The sequence below is a fragment of the Eulemur rufifrons genome, chromosome 8, assembly GCF_041146395.1.
Source record: "Eulemur rufifrons isolate Redbay chromosome 8, OSU_ERuf_1, whole genome shotgun sequence".
NCBI classification, from domain to species: domain Eukaryota; kingdom Metazoa; phylum Chordata; class Mammalia; order Primates; family Lemuridae; genus Eulemur; species Eulemur rufifrons.
In genome coordinates, this window is record NC_090990.1 from 111802093 (window position 1) to 111823027 (window position 20935).

At 36.7% G+C, this 20935-nt stretch overlaps 2 protein-coding genes across 9 annotated transcripts in view; both read left to right on the forward strand.

Moving 5' to 3' along the window:
- RSBN1 (round spermatid basic protein 1) overlaps positions 1–14552 on the forward strand; it is a 52133-nt gene extending 37581 nt beyond the window's left edge. The window contains exons 3-7 of the mRNA XM_069478954.1: positions 323–460; positions 769–911; positions 7759–7926; positions 8973–9081; positions 9926–14552. Coding sequence (XP_069335055.1) covers positions 323–460; positions 769–911; positions 7759–7926; positions 8973–9081; positions 9926–10399 — 1032 coding nt within the window. The 3' untranslated portion in view covers positions 10400–14552. The remainder of the gene's footprint in view (positions 1–322; positions 461–768; positions 912–7758; positions 7927–8972; positions 9082–9925) is intronic.
- A 2365-nt stretch (positions 14553–16917) lies between these two features.
- Positions 16918–20935, forward strand: part of PHTF1 (putative homeodomain transcription factor 1) — a 53894-nt gene continuing 49876 nt past the window's right edge. For 4 of the 8 annotated variants that reach the window (XR_011234525.1, XM_069478957.1, XM_069478955.1 and 1 more), the window contains exons 1-3: positions 16918–17373; positions 17654–17728; positions 18355–18411. Coding sequence is in view for 2 of the 8 variants with exons in the window: in XM_069478955.1 (XP_069335056.1) it covers positions 17684–17728; positions 18355–18411 (102 nt within the window). In the remaining 6 variants the exon portion in view is untranslated. Of the gene's footprint in view, positions 17729–18354; positions 18412–20935 lie in introns of all 8 variants that reach the window. The other 4 variants (XR_011234527.1, XR_011234526.1, XM_069478956.1 and 1 more) reach the window with 2 other exon arrangements.

Consider the following 20935-nt stretch of genomic DNA (forward strand, 5'->3'; position numbering starts at 1 on the left):
AGATCACACTTTGAAGTGTTTACAAAGTTCAAAAATCATCATTCTTAGGGAAGTTTAAGTAATCTTAACGTCTTCAATATTTCTTTGAGATGTTGGGACAATAGGCTAACTTGCACATTGAAATTTCCATTTGTGGCAAATATGCCAGTGTATTTGTCAGTGGGCTTTGGTGCCTCTCTGTAACTATTGACTTTATCCAAGGTACAGACCATTGAGTTCTTAGTATGTAGAAAAAATAGCAACATTGGAAACAGTATCCTATTCTAATTCTTTATATTGTAGTATACCTCATTCCATTTTCCCCCCTTTTGTTTTATACCAGGTCAACAGGACATACTGCTGTGGCACCTACCGAGCAGGTCCTATGCGGCAGATAAGTCTTGTTGGAGCAGTAGATGAAGAAGTTGGTGATTATTTCCCAGAGTTCCTTGATATGTTAGAAGAATCACCATTTCTGAAAGTGAGTGGTAATTCAGATTATTAAAGTTTTGATCATTACTTAAGTGGGCATAGAGTATTAAGTTAACATTGCCTATTAAAATTAAATTTTATCCAATATTTTGAATAGAAATATTTAGAAAAATATTACTACAAAGTACTTAACTCCAGTTCTTTTTTATTAATAAATTACTATGTGAATAGCATTTATTTCTTTGTATACACTTACCAAAAATGCTTCTTAGAACTTTTATAATATTTGAGTGGATGGGGTTAATTTGTAAATAGTCTAAAAATTTTTTTAATGTGACTCATTCATCCGATTTCTAGATGACTTTGCCCTGGGGTACACTTTCCAGCCTCCGACTCCAGTGTAGGTCCCAAAGTGATGATGGGCCTATAATGTGGGTAAGGCCAGGAGAGCAGATGATCCCTACAGCAGATATGCCAAAGTCACCCTTCAAAAGACGACGGTAAACATTTATTTTTCTCAAATAAGCAAAACCAGTTTTTTTTCAGTTGGTTGCTTATAAAAATGTTTGAGACCTGAGCATAGTTTGAAAACCATTTGTCTGTATTATTTGAAGAGGTTTCTTAAATAAATCTTCTAGTTGTAAGTTCCTTAGTCCAATCCACAATCATTACATAGACATCAGGGTGAGGAATCATTCTAAAAAACAAATTTAATTTTTATTTTTTTCCTTAAAACCTTGGCCTTAAATGCCTGCAGGATAAAAGATCAAACTCTCCTTAGTGTAGTCTATAAGGATCTTTCATAATCTAGCCCCAACAGTACCTCTTCTCATCTACTCCAGCTGTGATAAATTCAGTTTCCAAACCATGGTCTTTCATAACTCTTTGCTTTTGCTTTTGCTTTTTACATGGAATGGTATCCCCCATCTTCCCTTCTACCTAGCAGACTTTTAATAAATTTTCCAACACTTTACTTGGATGGCACCTCCTTTGTGAAGCTTTTCTTTGTTCCCTTAACGTGATTAATTGTTCCCCTTTCTGTGCCACAACATTCTATTCATTAATGATCTCTTTACATGTTTTTAGTATTTACTAATATTTGAGGTAAGCTCCATGAGGATATGGGCTGTTTTATTCATCTCTGTCTTCGTGACACATAGTAGGTGACCAGTAATTGCTGAATGAAGCAGTAATATAGTCTAGTACAGAGCTTCAGTAATTCATATTGTGCTAACCTATTTTGTGTTTCAGACACTTAAAACAAATGTAGATTAACTCACTCTGGTACTTTGAAAAATCTTAGACTATGGAAATAGCAACTTGAAATAAGTGCCCAGAAGTGAGTTCTAATGGGTTAGTCTAGACCTTAACTTAAAGCTCATAGGGGAATGATTCTTGAGCTAAGTATGGAATAATCTTAGGTCCTTGAGATGATGCATGAAAATACATTGTAAAAATTGTTGTTAGGCAACAGATTTTGTATAAGATAATGATGAATCTTGAAATTCTACTAAATTCTTAAGTACTATATGTGTTTTTAATTCTATCATCTTGCCCAAAAATGACCATTGTTTCCTGATTCTTATAAACTTAAAAAATATAATAGAGTAAAAAGAAGGCAAGAAGTCAGCCATTATCCCATCCATTTAGGCATATTAACCTTTCAAATTTTAGTCCATACATACTCACAGTATAAATTTTGTTTGTTCAAAAATATACACATTCTTTACATGATGTTTACTTTAAAACTTGGGAATTTTTTTCCTTTAGATTTATGTGTTTTATTAAGACGCAGCTGTATCATTTCTAAATGACTATGTAGTTCACTCTATGGTTGTACAAAGATTTATCTAACCAATTCTTTATTAGTGTAAATTATTTCCAGTTTTTCACTATAAACAGTATTTTGACAAACATGACAGTGGTGTGCTGGAGGCAGTTTGTATCTGCTCACAAGGGCCGTGATTAGCCTCACCTTCCAATTCTACATTGAGTGATGTCACATTAGTAGCTGGAAATTAGCCATGTGGGGAGTATTTATACCACAGAAATCAGCTACAAATCTGCCACCTCTCCCCACCTCCCTGAGCCAGGTGTTAAACATGTACAACATACCACTGATTGTAGATGGATACATGTTTGGTAGATATATATCTTTGTGCATATGGGTGTTTATTTTCTTAGTAGAAATTACTAAAGGCTCAAAGTATACACATTTCTAATGGACCTCTAGAAATGTACCAATTAATACCCCTACCCATATATTAATAGTAAGATAGTGCCCTTTTCCTCAAACTCTCCATTAATATTCTCTTTAACTTTGTTGATCTGATTGGATGAAAATGTCTCATTTTAATTTGTTCTTTAAGGGGTTTGTTATTTCTTCTTTGGTGATTTCCTTTACCCACATTTTTATTGGAGTGTTTTTCCTTTGTAAAAATTCTCTTCTGTTATGGTTTTTCTTTTTTTTTTTTTTTTTCGTTTTGCTTCAGTGGGGATTTTTTTTTTTTTTTTTTCTCAGAAGTTTTTGTTTATTTGTAGTCAGATGTCTGTATCATTTCCTTTGAGGTTTCTCCTTTAGTAGTAGGCTTAGAAAAGCCTTTTCTCATTCAGTATTAAAAATATTCACCTACACTTTTTCTTAGTATTTCTGTGATTTCAGTATTTACTTATTTAGTCTACCCAGAATTGGTTTCAATATAGAGGAAGAGATTTAACATTTTCCCCCAAGTAGTTAGGCAGCTGTACCAACATCATTTATTTAATCATCTTTTATTTCTCCAGTAATGTGAGGTGCCATCATATTTTATTTCTATTGGTATTAAATGTTTTTAAATGAAGCATTCAAAAACACTTTGAATTAGAGTGAATGAATCAAAACGTAAATACCAATGTCATCTTTTTGTGTTAATGAGACCTTCTTGTTGCTGAGAATGGTGGAATCAAATGTGAGAAGTTATCCCTTATCAAGGGACTGCTACTGAAGCTGATCTTTGGATTTCTGAACTCCAGAGTTAAAGAAACACATGCACACAGTTTTTTAAAAAATCCAATAGTATGGCAGAGCTTATAATGAAAAATCCTGTCCTCTTTTCCCTCCCAGAGGCAAACTAACTTTTACTAGAGGCTAAAACATTTGTTTATAATGCCTTTATTACCCCCACAAAGGTTTTTTTTTTTTTTTTTTTTTTTTTTGAGACAGAGTCTTACTACTCTCTTGCCTGGGCTAGAGTGCCATGGTGTCAGCCTAGCTCACAGCAACCTCAAACTCCTGAGCTCAAGCAATCCTCCTGCCTCAGTCTCCTGGGTAGCTGGGACTATAAGCATGCACCACCATGCCCAGCTAATTTTTTTTTTCCTATATATTTTTAGTTGTCCAGCTAATTTCTTTCTATTTTTTTTTAGTAGAGATGGGGTCTCGTTCTTGCTCAGGCTGGTCTTGAACTCCTGAGCTCAAGCAATCCTCCCTCTTCAGCCTCCTAGAGTGTTCGGATTACAGGCGTGAGCCACCGTGCCCGTCCGCCCACAAAGTTTTTGACAGGGTTTTGACTTCTTGGTATGATAGATATTCCTTCCTCTTGTTCTCTGAATAGTTAGATGACCCCTGCTTTTATCCTCTTCTTCTCTACTTCTTTATGTCAGTTGAGGTTAATTCATATTCTGCTTTAAAACCATAATTATGTCTCACATGCTTTGTCAATAGGTGGATTCTAAAATTTGAAAGCCATTAAATGGCATTTATAATATTATAAGTAGCTATGTTTACTGCAGACGCAGCTAGTGGACTAAAAATTCTTATTCTAAGTTTCCAATATTATGTTGTCACTCAAAGGATGAATATACAAAAGGATCTTTCTTTCCTGTATTTCATCTAGATACTCAAAACCATGCCACATTTTTAAAAGTTTTATATTTGGATCATGCTTTAGAAAAAAGTTCTGTTTTTCTTATAGTTTCCGATTGCTCTTTTTTTGTGGTGGGGGCATAAGCTTTTCTTGACTATATCCTAAATATCTTCCATTACCTTTATTGCTTAAGATACATTACTTTCTTCTAGAACCACCCTGCCTTTCTCAACTACTTGACTGTGGCTTTCTTATATAACCTCTTTTTTTTGAGGGTGATGGTAATTACCATGTATTCTGTCATTTTATCATATCCTCAAGTCTTTTCAAGAATTTTGTTCATACAATCTGCTCTAACACATCAGTCTTTTACATGGTAATCTTGTTTAAAAATTTTTTACTTATTTATTTTTTTAGAGACAGGGTCATGCTCTGTCACCCAAACTGGGGTGCAGTGGCATGATCATAGATTTACTGCAACTTCAAACTCCTGGGCTCAAGCAGTCCTCCCACCTCAGCCTCCCAAGTAGCTGGGATTACAGGCATAAGCCACCATGCCCAGCCCATGGAAATCTTTTGAAGCTCTGTATTCTGTCTCAACGTGGAAGGCTTATTTCACGGTTATCATCCTAGGACTTCCCATTTAATGCTTTTCTGCATTATTGTATGGTGGTTGTCTTCCTAGGTTTATTTCCTTCTCTTGCTTGAGCACATTCTCAAGTAACATTCTAAGAAAAGGAAAGTATTTTGAGTCATTATATGTCTGAAAATTTCTTTTTCTGTCACTAAATATGATTAATAGTTTAGCTGGAGTCCAGAGGTTGTATTTTCCTTTAGGATTTTCAGCATTGCTCTAGATTCATGTCTCCTTTCCTTTCTGAGAATTTTTCTAGCTTAATTGCTTTGGTAATTTCTTATCCATTTCTTTCTTTCTTTCTTTTTTTTTTTGAGACAGGATCTCACTCTGTTGCCCTAAGTAGAGTACCATGGCGTCAGCCTAGCTCACAGCAACCTCAAACTCCTGGGCTCAAGTGATCCTCCTGCCTCAGCCTCCCACGTAGCTGGGACTATAGGCGCACACCATGATGCCTGGCTAATTTTTCTCTTTTTAGTAGAGACTGGGTCTTGCTTTTGCTCAGGCTGGTCTCGAACTCCTGAGCTCAAGCGATACTCCCTCCTCAGCCTCCCAGAGTATTAGGATTACAGGCATGAGCCCATGCCTGGCCCTCCATTGCTCTCTGGATCTATTACTAGTTGATCTACACCAGTAAACAATACTAGTATTATTACTAGTTGATCTATATTTACTACTAGTTGAATAATAGATCTCCTGGTATGATTATACTCATATTTCCTGTTATTTATCTTTTTGCTTTTGATTGAGACATTTACTTGAATTTTGTCTTCTAACCTTTCTTTTGAATTTTTAAATTTTAGCGTTGTTTATTTTGGTCTTTCTTTGTCAGTCTGCCAACTTCAAATATATCTAGTGATTCTTAGTTGACCGATTGATGTTTTGGAATAAAGCATTGGCCTTCTTGGGAGTTCTTTTTATATCTTGTTGGGGCTTGTCAACAGATAGGTTTGAATTTAGAGTGAACAGGCATGGAAGTGGACATTAAATGATGTGTCCAAATGTCAGAGGATTATGTTCTATTTTTATGGCAAGTACAGTGTGTTTAAAGAAACATGCAGTTTTTTTGGCTGAAAGTTTATCAGGATGTTTTTGTATAAGCAATTTTGACTCAAACTGATTCATAAAATGTTTGTTATATTCTGTATCAGGAAGTCCAGAGAGGTTGGCACCAGGCACCGTATGGACAGTGGCTCAATGCTATTATCAAGGAACCAGGTCCTTTCCTTTTCTCTGCTTTATCCTTCTCTTTGCCTAGGCTAGATGCAAAGGCCCTAGGCTTTGTATTCACACTTGGCTCTCCTGTTGTGGTTGCTGGAACTGCTATAGCAGTTCTAGGCATCACATCTGGATCTGGTTATATCTAATAGAAGAGGAGACTATCTTTTCTTGTATTTCTTTCTTAGGAGCTATGAAACTTCCCAGAATTCTTGTCACCAGATTTTCTTTCATTACTATTAGCCAGAATCAGTTCATAGTTCATGTCTATTCTGAAATCAGTCACTGGCAGGGAAATGAGCTTACCATAATTTGCTAGAATTCATCAAGATCTACCTCTGGAGTTTGTGAATTAGGTCACATCAAGGGTAGGATCAGATGCCTAATGAAAATCAAGGTAAGGAATGGATGTTGGTTGGGTAGCCATTGTCTACTCCATGGGGTAAATGCTTCACTGTCTGCATTTCTACCTGCAGGTGTGGTGAATGACTGACATATTTGCAGAATTTCACCTTAATTCCTCTTTTCTCAGCGTCACTTCATTTCTGTCTTATTATTATTATGCCTGGCTGTTTTGGTTGTGTGTGGATTTTTTTTGAGACAGAGTCACTCTGTCTCCCTAGCTAGACCGCAGTGGCATCATCATAGCTCACTGTAGCCTCAAACTGCTGGGCTCAAGTGATCCTCCTGCCTCAGCCTCCCAAGTAACTGGGACTACAGGCATGCACCACCATGCCTGGCTAATTTTTTTCTCTTTTTAGTAGAGACAGGGTCTCGCTGTTGCTCACGTTGGTCTCAAACTCTTGATCTCAAATGATCCTCCTGCCTTAGCCTCCCACAGTGCTAGCTAGCTGGCTGTTTATTTGGAGTCAGCCTTGTCCAGAGTCTGTTGGGCATGTCTTCCCTTTTGGCTGCTGATCCCTTCTTGTGTATTCTAAGCCTGTGGCTTTCTGTGCTCAGTTTTATTAGTCTAAGACTCTGGTCATTTTCTGTGTTGCAGGAGTTTGTTGATACTGCTTATTCACTAATTCCTTTCCTTTCTTGCTTCTTATTCCTTTACTATCACCTTTAGATTATTGTATTTAGAAATTTTTGAGCATATAAAAATGCAGAAGATAATATAATAAACTCCCATGTATTTAATACCAACAGCTTTCAACTCCTGGCCAATTCTGTTTCATTTATATGCTCATCCATTCCCCCATCTAATCCTCTCTCCCTCCATTATTAGTTTGAAGCCTTTTACTTTCATTTTAATGTTGAAGGAGATAACATGGATGTTTATTTGGCCATCTTGAATCAGATCTCTAGTAGAATGTTTTAAGAGTTAGAAATGAAAATGACTGAGGGTAAAGAAGCATACAGCCTTAAACTTTGAGTTGCATTTTCTGTTGCTAGACAGCAATACTACATTTGAGCCTAATCTAAGATATAGCTCCTAGTTTATTATGGCCTACAGGAAGAGGAAGGTAATCACATTAAGCATTATAAATAGTGTGTTAAATGCTAATGATCAAAATCATTGAACCGTTCTCAGCCCTCATCTTATTTAAATCTGGTATTGCTTCTGTGCCTTATTGTTATTGATAATTTTTTGGGGGGCTCTTTCTTTCTTGCTTTCCCTTTGCTTCACAACCAAATCAACTCCAGATCAATGAATGAAATTAAAAATCTCCAGTACCTACCTCGGACCAGTGAACCCCGTGAAGTCCTCTTTGAAGATAGGACAAGAGCTCATGCTGATCATGTAGGTCAGGGGTTTGACTGGCAGAGTACGGCTGCTGTTGGGGTTTTGAAAGCTGTACAGTTTGGTGAATGGTAAGTAACTCAACTGCAAGGTTGGTTAACATTGTCTAAGAAAATGTGGGCTCTATTTAAAAGGTTGGAGACCAATTTTTAAATTGTGGTAAAATACACATAGTTTTCCATCTTTATCATTTTTAAACTGAAGAGTAAAGTATAATCACATTGTTGTAAAACAGATCTCCAGAACTTTTTCATCTTGCAAAGCTGAAACTGTACCCATTGAACAACAGCTCCTCCTTTTCCCCTCACCCCCAGGCTCTGGTAACCATCATTCTACTTTCTGTTTCTGTGAATTTCGGTACTTCAGATACCTCATATAAATGGAGCCATACAGTAATTTGTCTTTTTGTGACTGGCTTATTTCTCGTAGCATAATGTCTTCATGGTTCATCCATGTTGTAACAAGTGTCAGAATCTCCTTCTTTTCTTTTCCCCCTGAACCTCTCCTTTTCATATCTCCTTCCTTTTTAAGGTTGAGTAGTAATCCATTGTATGTATATGCCACGTTTTGTGGTATAATCCATTTATCCATCAGTGGACACTTGGGTTGCTTCCACCTTGTGGCTATTGTGAATAGTGCTGCTATGAACATGGGTGTACAAGTATCTTTGTGTCCCTGCTTTTAATTCTTTTGGGTATATACCCGGAAGTGGAGTTGCTAGATCGTATGCTAACTCTATTTTTAATTTTTTGAGGAACTGCTAGACTGTCTTCCATAGCGGCTGTACCATTTTACATTCAGTTGGGGCCCAATTTTAACGCAGCTCAGGACATAGAGATGCAAAGTAGAGAACAGCAAATGTAACCAATTTAGAATAAAACTATTCTTTTTAGCCATTGTTGTTTTAATTTTGCAATAACTAATCTGATTTTCATGGGTTTTTTCGTTTTACTAGTTTTTAATTTTAATTTTTTGAAAATTGTATACTGAAGTCCTTAGAAGCCTGTGCATCTATTTCTTTGCTGGTAGTAGCATTTCCAAGAACAAAAAAATTAAAATTTTCTATCATTTTTCATTATGACATGCTTGTTTCTAAAACTTAGTTTGTTAATCTTAGGAGTGACCAACCTCGCATAACCAAAGATGTGATTTGTTTTCATGCTGAGGACTTTACTGACGTTGTACAGAGACTTCAGTTAGACCTTCATGAACCCCCAGTTTCCCAGGTAATAACTCTTGCTTTTTTATTACCCTTTGAGTAAGATATTAGAAATAATTGTCTACACCTATTTTATTTTGCATAGTGAGTTTAATTGTATTACTGTTAAAGGCTAGGAGGAGGGGTGCCAAAAATCACTGAAACAGAGCCTCCCGCCACATGTACTCACCATCAGATTGGTTTCACTGATCATCACCTAAGAGCACATTTAGGAATAACATTAATCGGGTGTCAGGCAGATGTGGTGGGGGGGTGATGGGTGTATATGTACATAATGAGTGTGATGCGCACCGTCTAAGGGATAGACATGCTTGAAGCTCTGATTCGGGGCAGGCGGCAAGAGCAATATACGTAATCTAAACTTTTGTACCCCCATAATATGCTGAAATAAAAAAAAAAAAAGAAACAGCTTCCCAAGCAGAATGCTTGAGATCTCTTCAATCTTTGGGATGCCAGGTGGGCCTGGGCTGGTCAGAGGGCCCAGGCTGCTCAGTCCTAGGCAGTCTTCACTTGTTAACCCCATTGTACTTTGTGTCCTAAACTGCAAATGGATGAATGACACTGAAAGGGAAGATAAAGTGTTGCCCTTATATGTGGCAAAGAATATTGATATTTAGCTGTATTTTGAGATACTTATTTAAATGATTCCCTAGGCCATCCTGACTTTAATATGAGGAAAAATATTTCTCAAGCATTACAGGAATATTTAGAAAGTTATGTATCATTTAGTGTTATTTAACTTTGTCATTATACCACCTTTTGTCTCTACTGTTTTCCTGTGCTAATTATGTTTTATGTGACTAAATTATTCTATATTTTAAAGTCTCATGCCACTTTTTTCCTTTCTTTAGTGTGTACAGTGGGTGGATGAAGCTAAACTAAACCAAATGAGGCGGGAAGGCATTCGTTATGCTAGAATTCAGCTTTGTGACAATGATATCTACTTCATCCCTAGAAATGTCATTCATCAGTTCAAAACAGTGTCAGCAGTGTGCAGCTTAGCCTGGCATATAAGGCTTAAACAGTACCACCCTGTTGTAGAAGCCACTCAAAACACAGAAAGCAATTCTAACGTGGACTGTGGTTTAACTGGAAAGCAAGAATTAGAAGTTGACTCCCAATGTGTGAGGATAAAAACTGAATCTGAAGAAACATGTACAGAGATGCAGCTTTTGACAACTGCTTCATCATCCTTCCCACCTTCATCAGAACTTAATCTACAGCAAGATCAGAAGACTCAGCCTGTCCCAGTTTTAAAAGTAGAAAGTAGACTGGACTCTGACCAGCAACACAATCTGCAAGAACATTCAAGCACTCCTGTGTGATATGTACATATTCAAACACATTTTTTAACTTTTTTAAATTTTGATGTGAAGTTATAGTTTTATAACTGGCTTAAGTTAAGTTTTATTGGAGAAATCTTGCCTATAATTCTATAAAGAGAAATGACATTCCACAAATGTCAAGCATATCTTTTTTACACAGATTATGCAAAGTTAAGAGTTGTATCTTATCCCGTTAGTACAGTATGTAATAGTGGGTCTGCTGCTACTTTCTGTTTTAAGGTGTGAGGTAATACTTCAATCTCTTCTTCAAATCAAAATGAGAATTCTCTGGAATAACAGATTCTTATTTGGTGAATGATTCACTTTCCTTAATTTTATCTTGCCTTTTCTCTTGCCATTCTTGCTGTTTTTATGATATATCAGATTTATGGTATAGGATTTGTGTCTTTATGGCACAGATTCAATTTCTACAGTAAAAATGGCATAGGTTGCAGGAAAGACTTCCTGCATCTGGTATATGGGCAAGTAAGTTATTTAGTTCTAACCACAAAGAACAAGTAGTTTCTAAGGAAAATCAGTGGCTCTCTGGTTTCTTAACAAAAGAGAAAGCACAGCACTTTCTGATCCAAACTGTCTTTTTTGTATCTGTTATTTAAAGCCCAGTGGATATTTCAATTAAAAAAATCTGAAGATGAATAGTCCTTGGTCATTCATTATCCATGGTTCATTAATCTCTTCTAGAATATATGGTAACTATGGAAGATATTTTGGGTAAAAGAGACATGATACTCTATTGTTGATACGATACTCTATTGTTCTGCTTCCTAGAATCCTCACATTTCGTGTGGATACTTTTGCTTCCTAAACTGATTACAAATATAAAACTTAGAGAATTATAGCAATCTTTCTGATGAGGCTGCCATATTTTGAGCATCAAACTTAGGATAAACTATTCTTGTTACTTGGCATCAACTTCTTCATGATGAATATCTACTATTGAGACACTCCACAGTTTTAACTGGCGAATACCTGGGTTTATTTACTATTACTCTGTGTTGCTATTTTCTAATAAGGAACACAGCACTAGACTTCATCCTAGAGTTTCAGGTAGCCTAATGCTTAGTGCCTGAGTATTTCAATTTATTTTTCAAACAGGCACAGTTCATATAGCTAATGTGGTCCTACCTTTCGGTTATTTTAGAATGTTAATGCTATACATATTATACTTTCTCTTAGTTAATAATACAGTAGGCCTTTTGTTTATTAAAGGAAGAGTACTCCCCACACCTAAGACCAGATTTTTGTATCTACCTGGTTACAGTGCAATTTGGAGATTTTGTTTTCCTGGATGGTGAGATTTGAAATATTTACATTAACATAGGCAAAAAAGATGCTGCTTTATTATGTCTGTCACCATGAAAACTTAGCTGCATCTTTTGAAATATCAAATATGAATTATTTCTAAAATATTCTGAAATAGGTTAAATCTTATATAAATATTACTTTGTGCAATATTGTTGTGTAGTTAAAAGCATATTAGCAAAGTATAGAGGTCACTGTGTAAACCGATAGAAAAGTAACCATCAGCAAATACTGCAGTGATTAGTTAGAATCTGTATTATTCCTTATATATATGTATATGTATGTATTCTCTGTTACAAAGGATGAAGACAAATAGGGAAACATTTCAGTGTAAACCATTTATGAATTGGAAGTGATGTTGGCTTTAGTTATCTTTGTAAATAAGGTAATTAGAATGGTATGAAAGGTAATGTGATTATTGCAGGGGTGTTTTTAAATCTTAGGTATAAATTCTAGGATAAATTCTAGTTTATCAAGACTAGTTTTTAAGGGACCTGCCTTCGAGGGTGTTTTTTGTTATTTTTTGGGGGAGGGTGTTAAACACAAAGTGTGTGGGTGTGCGTTATTTCTTGTTATTATTTTTCTGTCCAGAAGAATTTCATAGAGCTTTACCAGGCTGTGCAAAGTAAAATTCTTCTCAGGCAACATTTGCTTTTTAAAATAATCATGAAGAGCAAGGTTGTTAAAGCAAAAAGTTTTTTTTATTTTTCTTGTCTTCCAAGATCCGATTTCCCCATCTCCCACTTGCCATCCAGCAGATGCCATCTGTCATCTAAGCTGGTCATTGCTAATAAACAAGGAGACTGTCTCCTGACAGCCAGCACTGTGTATAATCTCTCAGGAACCAGCGGATCTGCAAAGACCTACAATCAAAAGCAAATCCCCATTTTCCTTTTATAAAATATTCTACCCTCACCTCCGGTATAAACACATTAAAAGTATTAAAAATGTTTAAAAAATCATGTACTAATAAATTCATTGTATGTTAGAATTGCAATAGAATGGAGAGAAACATTTAGCTAGTAATGTATCTGGAAACCTTGAATGTCCTATGTGAGTATTAGATTTTAATAGCATGCTTTAAAGACTGACGAATATAATAAAAGCAGAAGTTTTGAGTTTTTTACTGCTTTTGAAGCTGTATCCTAGTTTAGTGATACAAATGATCACAACTTTTCTAAATCATAAAATTACTTGGTTTAGTGGAGTGAGGCATGGAGCAATCTGGCGTCTTCTGATTTGTAAAGTAGTGATGGCAGTGAAGTTGTAACTGGAATTTAAGCTGATCTTCCTTTTTGGTATATTATCCGTTGTGCCAACTCTTGAGATTACTTGCAGAATGTGGCTATAAGTTTTAGTATTTTGTGGAGCAGAAGGATATTTTTAAAACATGCTTATGGAAAGGACAGAATAAATGAATTTTCCTAACTTAGTTAAGTAGAATGATTTTACGGTATCCATTAAAAAGGATTAAAGTCTTCCCCCTGCCCCAGAAGTCATTTTCTAATTATCAAGATATGCCCTGAGTAGGATTATGATACAAAGAGATAGTCCAAATTCACGAAGCAATAATAAAAACCTGCATATTATTAATAGTTCCCCTTAAACTTTTAACTCTTTAAAAATGAATTCCTAGGCTTAAATGTACTTTTAATTTGCTTATTTAATACTTAGAATTTTTAAACTGGCACTTCATAGTTTTTAATTAAAGACTTGAAAAGTGCCCGTTCCCCTTAGGGACAGTTGGAATATCAGTTGACTAATATTACAAACTCTTGTAGGGGGAAAAAGGAGTTTATTAAATAAAGTTCTTTACTAAACCTTAGGAAAAGATGTCTTGCATCAGTCTTAACAGGCATAAAAGACACACTTAATGACTGGGGAAACTTTGGCTTCTTGCCTTTCCCTATATAAATGTTATTGTCTAGAATGAAAGCTAATATAGGAATGAGACTCCAAAATCCATGAAAACCCTTAGTGAATATATTCTTAATCATTAATATTAGCCCATTATATTTTCATTCGTATTTCCATTAAAAATTTATTTGCATTTTTACCTTTAGGATAATTGAGTTTGTGTCTTTCTAATCTGTTTTATCATTGCTACAGGTTTTTAAAAAAGAACCTTTCACTAGCACATGCCAGATGTTAACATTTGTGCTAAGTTTTGTTTTTAAAACAGGTTGTAGCTGTATTTATTGGCCATGCAAGTAGAGGAAATGCACAATACCTATGTTTTTCTTTAGCACGTAAGGGACCTATCCTTATCTTGAAAGTTTGTTGCTTTAAAAGCAAATGTCTCTCCATAAATATTATGGCCTTCCATTTTCTTCATACATTTTTAGGATCCACTTGTGCATGTAGTTGAGACCACTGTCTCTTAAAATATAGCACTTTTCAATTCTCTCTAAAGAAATACTTATGTACTACTTACTATCACATGTTGTAAATTTTCATGTAATAGTGTTTTCTGTGACTAAACTTCATTTTGATTGGCAGCTATGACTTTTTTTCCTGTGGCTTTAATTTATCTAAGAGGTCTTTGCATATAGATGAAATGTATAATTTGCCTGGCGGACTATTTGCGTTGTGTGGCCTTAGTTTGTTTATTGACATTAACGAGTGTTTTAAAAAGGTTTTTTAATGAATAGTCTTAAATCTAAATTTGTGTGAATAATAATCCTTTTAACACAGTGCTTTTTTGTAGCTGTCTAAGTGTGTTAAATTGTTAAGCTATTTCTTTGTAAAATAGGACAATGGAATGCATAGAGGTTTTTTTTTTTTTCCTGTAAAGTATTTTTTTAATAAACAAAGTCTGATTTGTCCTTTACTGGTGTTTCATCACAAAATGAATAGCACATGTGAATTCTAGATACCTGGAACCTGTTTTTAGAGTACTGATCCCTCCCCTTCAGTATCCCCTGTTATTTAAAAAAAAATTTTAAGAAAATCTTGTGATTTTCTTTTGTAAAGAAATTCCATCCATATTGAGATGCAGTTAGTTTTGGGGAAGAAGAAAAATTACTCTTGATATTTGTGGCAGTTATGCCTCTTGTCACTTAAATTGGCTTATATGAGAGGACCATTTTAAATTTTTATTCTGGTGATGTACATATTCTTGAAGGTGCATGGAGTATTAATGCAGATTGTATATAGACTTTTCAGATGTCATTGATGTATTTATTATGTGATACAAGAAAATGGATTTTCCTCATCAGTTTTTGTTTGTGTGAACTTCTCTTTAATTGAGGCACCTGTCCAAAGCAGATAGCCCTTGGTTCTGATGAAGAATAGAAAAGGAAGGCAACTAACATTTTTTGAGTAACTGCTATGGGCCAGGCACTTTATGTGAGGGACTCTTATTTAATCCTCACAGCCTTTAGTAGGAGGGTAATTATCTCCATAATTCAGGTGAGAAAACAGGCTTGTCAGGTTGAATAAAGTGCCTATGATGACATAGCTCATTAGTGGGAACAGGGATTTGGATGCAGTTCTGGGTTCAAAGCCCATGCCTTGTTCTATGGCAGCCTTAGGAAGCACGGAAAGGTTTCTAACAGGGCTCCTGAAAAATGGTTTGCTACTTACCACTATTCTCTCATAGGACTTTTTTGAAAATTAAAACAATGTAATTAAAAATCTCTCATAGGACTTTAAGTGACTCAATTCCTACACACACACACCCCCCCACCCACCTCGTTTGTGTGCTACACAATAAAACAATTTTACTATTAATGTAATTTAGGTTTTAAAGCAAATATTTAGATGTGCAATAAATGACTTTCATTTGTCATTTATTTTTTAAGGTGGCCAATTTCTCTGGAAGCCCAACAAAACTAATGTTTAGCTCTAAGATGAAAAGCTGTCAAAGCAAAAGCAGAAGGAATATAAGTCTGAGTGAAACAATTTTAAAAAATTAGTCCCGTGGGAGTTACTTCTATCTTAATCAATTTTCCTCATCGGTAAGAAGGGAATAACTTCCACCTGGCGCTGATTTAATAAATTATAAGAAAGAATGTATGTAGAACATTTAGTGCCGCACCTTTTAGGCTTTCTCAAGTGGAAGCAACTATCTGGTCATTGGCTTTTCCTGACCCAAGTGCTACATGCTGTGGGCGAGCAAGAACATTGCTTCAAATAAGGCGAGGAGAATGACCTTTAGGGGTCAGTGCTCCATTAATAACAAAAATAAAAGAGGAGGAAAGTGGCTCAAAAACCCTATTAACTATCCTTGAATACTCACTTTAGGGCTCAACTATTCCTTTCTCCTGACCTCTGTCAGCCTACCTGAATTCTTAACACATTAACTGCCACACTAGAAAAAAAATTTTTTTCCTTGAAGTCAGGGTGTTTTATTACGAAAATAGAATAAAAACTTCGAAAACATAACGATCCTTTCTAATTTAATGAAAATTTTTTTTGTTTTCTGTGCGTGAGTTAATTGCAACTTGAAAAACAGCTGACGAGGGCGGCTCCCAAGGTGGAGACGTTTAAGTTACAAATGCTTCACGAGGCCCCGGGCTCAAAACTAGCATGAGTTAAATACAACTCACATGGCAGTTAATGTGTTAATCCAGAAACAGTTCCCACCGCCACCTTCCCTTGACCTAGTTTGGGAAAAGTCTCCTGTGACTCCCCCAAGCTTTGTCCCTGCTCTTTATCCTAGTGCACCAGAAAGCTCAAGTCCGAGAGGTGAGAGGAAGGGAGTCGCTAAGCCGCAGCCCGTTAGGCTCTTCGTCTCAGGGCAGCGTAAATGCCCGCAAACATTCGTTCATTCAACAAATATTGAGAACCTATGTGCCAGGCTTGGGCAAGGCCCCAATCTCTTACCTCGTGGAGTCCACAGCCCACCGGGGAAAACCGCTATTAAGCAATCAAACGCAAAGATAAGTGCTACAGAGACATGAACCCGGAGCTATTAGAACATCAGGAGCGACCTCTTTTAGACTACTGGATGGCAAAGTCGTTTCTGAGAAAGTGACTTTCAAGTTGAGACAGGAAGAGTGACCTGATTGAGGTTGCCCTTGGCCAGGGGTCGCTGTGCGGGCCCCCAGCCCCTCCATCCCGGAGCCTGGACGCAGGCTGGGCGCGAAGGCCCGGCCCAGGGGCGGAGCCACCGCCGCACAGAAAGCCGGAAAGCGGAAGCCGGCGGTGGCTGCGCTGTGCTCCGCCGCGCTGTTGTCGCCCGGCTCTGGGCTGGCTGAGTCACGGCCCGGCTCGGCCCGGCCCGAGCCAGGGAAGACGAGCCCTGTCGCCCCGCCTTCGCTGCCTCCAGGGCCCTGGGGCCTTTGCACCTGTCTTTTCCAGCCTGGCACAAAGCCTTTAGCTGTCGCCCTAGCGAAGACTCCTTAGCTTTTTATCCCCTTCATTTTCCAGTTCATTCTGTGCTTATTTTATGGTCAGTCTGGTGACCCTGTAGGTTGCGCTTGGAGGGGCCGTGTCTGCGGCAACAGACTGCAGTGGTCTGGGCGTTGGGCGGCCGGCTGACTCCGAGGCTGGGGTGGCCTCCGCGGTCTCCATGGTAACGGCCCCGCCGGCGTCTCCGCCTCTAGGGGAAGATGCGGCCTGCAGGGCCCGCAGCCTCGCTCAGGGCCGGACCGGGGCCACTGAAGACAGAGGTCCAGGCCGCTGGCCTGCGGGGCAGCGGGCACCAGGTGAGAGCCGGACGCTGGGGTGCGGAGGAGGGGGTGCAGGTCAACTCCAGCGGCCTCCCCTCCCCTGCATCCATTAACACACTCGCACGAAATATTGCAGAGGCTTCTCGGGTCGCCACTGCGCTAGGTTTTTTGTTTTTTCTTTTTATCCTGGCAAACAGCCGGAGAAAGAAACAGCAGCTCATGGAGAGGCTGAACGAAGCGATTTTCGAGCGCTACCCAAACTCGAAGAGTTAACTTCAGCAACTGGACTCACCGAGTGGTTTTCCTTCATTTTCAGTGAAATCCCATTCTCTGGCTGGAGACACAGATGGCCTCAAATGAGAGAGATGCTATATCGTGGTACCAGAAGAAGGTAATGGCAATATCTTTTATTTGTCAAGAATTCTTCCTGCAAGAAGCTCCCACAAAGAATATCACGTTACTTTCCCCTGAGTTTGGTATGCCAGGTATTATTTTGTGATATCTGAACATAAAGGAAAAATTTGATGTACAAGGTCATTATGTCTTTTAAACCCCGTTCTAGGTCCCAGAATAAGATTTTTGAGTCACTTCCCTTCTCCAGGCTGCAAACACAATGCCACGGCGATGCTTTGAAAGTTTTCTTCTGATCAAACTGCCTTAAAAAGAAAAGAAAAAAAAAAAGAAAGAAACCCTAATCTGCTCAGATTAGTACTCTGAAAAATCTTATTGAGCTCCCCCTTACCTTTTATTCCTTTCTAGTTTTCCTATTGATGTTTTAAGAAGTGGAAATATCTTTTAAGGTAATATTTAATTTGAAATATTTTGGGCATTGTCTTTAACTTAGTTTTAGGTCCACCTGTTTTAGATTTCTGAAAGAAACAATCCCTTGGAAGTACTAATTTATTCTAACTCTGAGAAGCACATACATTTTTCAGATAATAAATTCATGACTTTTGTGAGGCTTGACTTAAATATAAGGATTTTTGCATCATTTAAATAGCCTGCTCCCTATTTCAGATCGGAGCATATGATCAGCAGATATGGGAAAAATCAATCGAACAGACTCAGATTAAGGTAAATTGATTTCTTTGATTCAATTTCTTTGGTTACGGTCAAATGATAACTTTGTTTTACTGCATCAATGTGAAGAATGGATTGTGCTTTTTAAAAGATCTGCACTTGTCTACCAAGTATGACATTCTTTACTCTTTGAAGTTTATTAGAAAAACAACAGTACAAGCATGATGATAAGTGACAGTTCACATTGGCCTCAGTGTCAAGGCAATAGAAATAGGAGTAGTTGATCTATGACGAATTAGTGAGCAAATGTCCTATATAAATGGGGCTGTGGTTACTTTGCTCTGGCCAGTTTTTACCACATGGCAATCAGGTCCAGTGTTGCAAGTTTCAGATTTTTCAAGAAAACCTGGAAGTAATGGATTTTTATGTGAAATATCCAGAGTTTTAAGAGAGTTGCTGTAACCTCTCAAGCCAAATAAAATCCATTTGTAACCTGAATCCAGCCTGCGGGCTCCCATTTTTTCAGTCACTGGTTTAGAGCATGGTCTTAAGTTTTTCAGGTTCTTAAGAACTGAGCAGATTATTGGGTTATTTCATGCTAACCAGGCAACCAAAACCTGTTGTTTATAATTCAGAATGCCAGTTTATTAATTTATAATAGGGAAGGAGAAGGTTAAATAATCTTCTGATATTCCAAAGTCAGGGGTGTGGGGTCAAGGTATATGAGGATGCTAGTGCAAATTAGTCATGGAATGGTTGCTTGGTAGTCAGGTGTAATTGGATAGTTTTGAGAGATGTAGAAAAGCCTAAAGAACCATCCCTTGCCCTAAAAAGAATGTTATTTCTTTGACTTTATTATTAGTTCTACAGATTCATGGCTTCCCTTCCTTAGAAAGTGCTGATAAATTCTGGCAGATTCTTGTTTTCGGACTCTTTTAAAGAGATTTTTTATGGTTCCTCTATGAATACTTTTAAAAAAATGGGTGACTACAACTTAATAGTTTTTTGTTAAATAGATCAATAAACTAGAAAGCTATTTGAACTACAAGGTACTTGGCTAACTTTTCATAATCTTGTGTAGTCCTTGATTATTAATGGGAGATGGAGTTAGGACGAATAAACCCCAGATTTTATTTTATAACTCTCTAAATTCTGTCCTATTATTCTTTCACGAGCTGCTACACAGTATTGATAGTAAGTATGAAGTTAGATCTTGTTTTGTGATCTCTAGCTTTGTGATCTTGAGCAAGTACTATAGTTTGTCTGGGTTTTGGTTTCCTTAGAAGGATATTACTTCCTGGTATAGAGTTTCCTTTCCTCCTTCCCCTAGACAATTTAAAGATTTCCTTAATTCTTATTTCCACATGATTTAATACAATCCTTTTAGTGTGCCACATCAAAATTATTTGTTAACCTGTGTGTGTTCATAGACCTTGAGGACAGGAATTCTGTTTGTATTCCACTCTTAGAACATCTTGATTCATACTAGGAACTCAGTGTCTGTTGCTCTATTTAATTGAACCCCATCCATGATGCATATTTTTAATCATTGTTCTCTGGTCCGATAATCTACCTAACAACTCCTTAATGTGTGCTTTTTAATTTAGCAGGAGTAGGAAGAATGAAATTTAAAACAACTATAAAAACCTACTGAGCTAATGTGCCACACATGTATGAGGTGTTAAGAATACAGTGAAAAAGACACGGTTCTAACCTTCGTGGTTTCCTAGTCTAATAGTGATGGGAGAAAATCCAAGATATCTCTTTAATATGTTTAGTTAGGTCTCAGACAAAAATTGATCAAAGAATAAAGTAATATAATTTAAATATAGATTGATACAAATACAAATATTTTTGAAAACAAATAGAAAAATAAGGAAAGAAAAAACAGAAAAAGAAAAAACTTAAAATATATTAACATCAGATTATAGTAGTTGAAGAATTAAAAATTATATATGTAAAAGTATAATTCAAAATTATAAAAGGCATAAATTTTAATGGATTATGAAAAGTGATATGCATTCTTCCACAAACATTATTGATGAGCTACTGTGTTTAAGGCATTTTGCTAGGTGCTGAGCACAAGAGAAGTATTAACAAACAGAAGTGTAAGACTTGGTTAAGGGAAGAGCAAGTAGCTTAATATGATTGGAGGATAAGGTATATAGATGGAGTGATTGGCCATAAATCCATTTGGTGTTTACTTGACTGCTTTACTAAGAACTTCAGATAGTATTCTGTACAAATGGAAAAACTTTGATGGTTTTTTAGTAGAGGGGCCACATCATATCTGTGTTTTTGAAAGAAATAAAAATATAGACGTTATAATGGAATCTATGGAATGTTTCCAGAATAACACTTGATGAAATTATATTACTCTAAATGTCTATATTAACAAATGTCTAGATTGAGTAGGAAGAAAGTTACAGTGAATCATATTAATATTGAAGAATCTAGAGAGAAAATAGTAATAAGCCAAAGTAAAGCAGGGAAATAAATAAAAAACATAAAATTAAAGCAGCCATTATGTATTCTTCATTTAACAAGTATTTGTTGAGTACCTACCTACCATGTATCA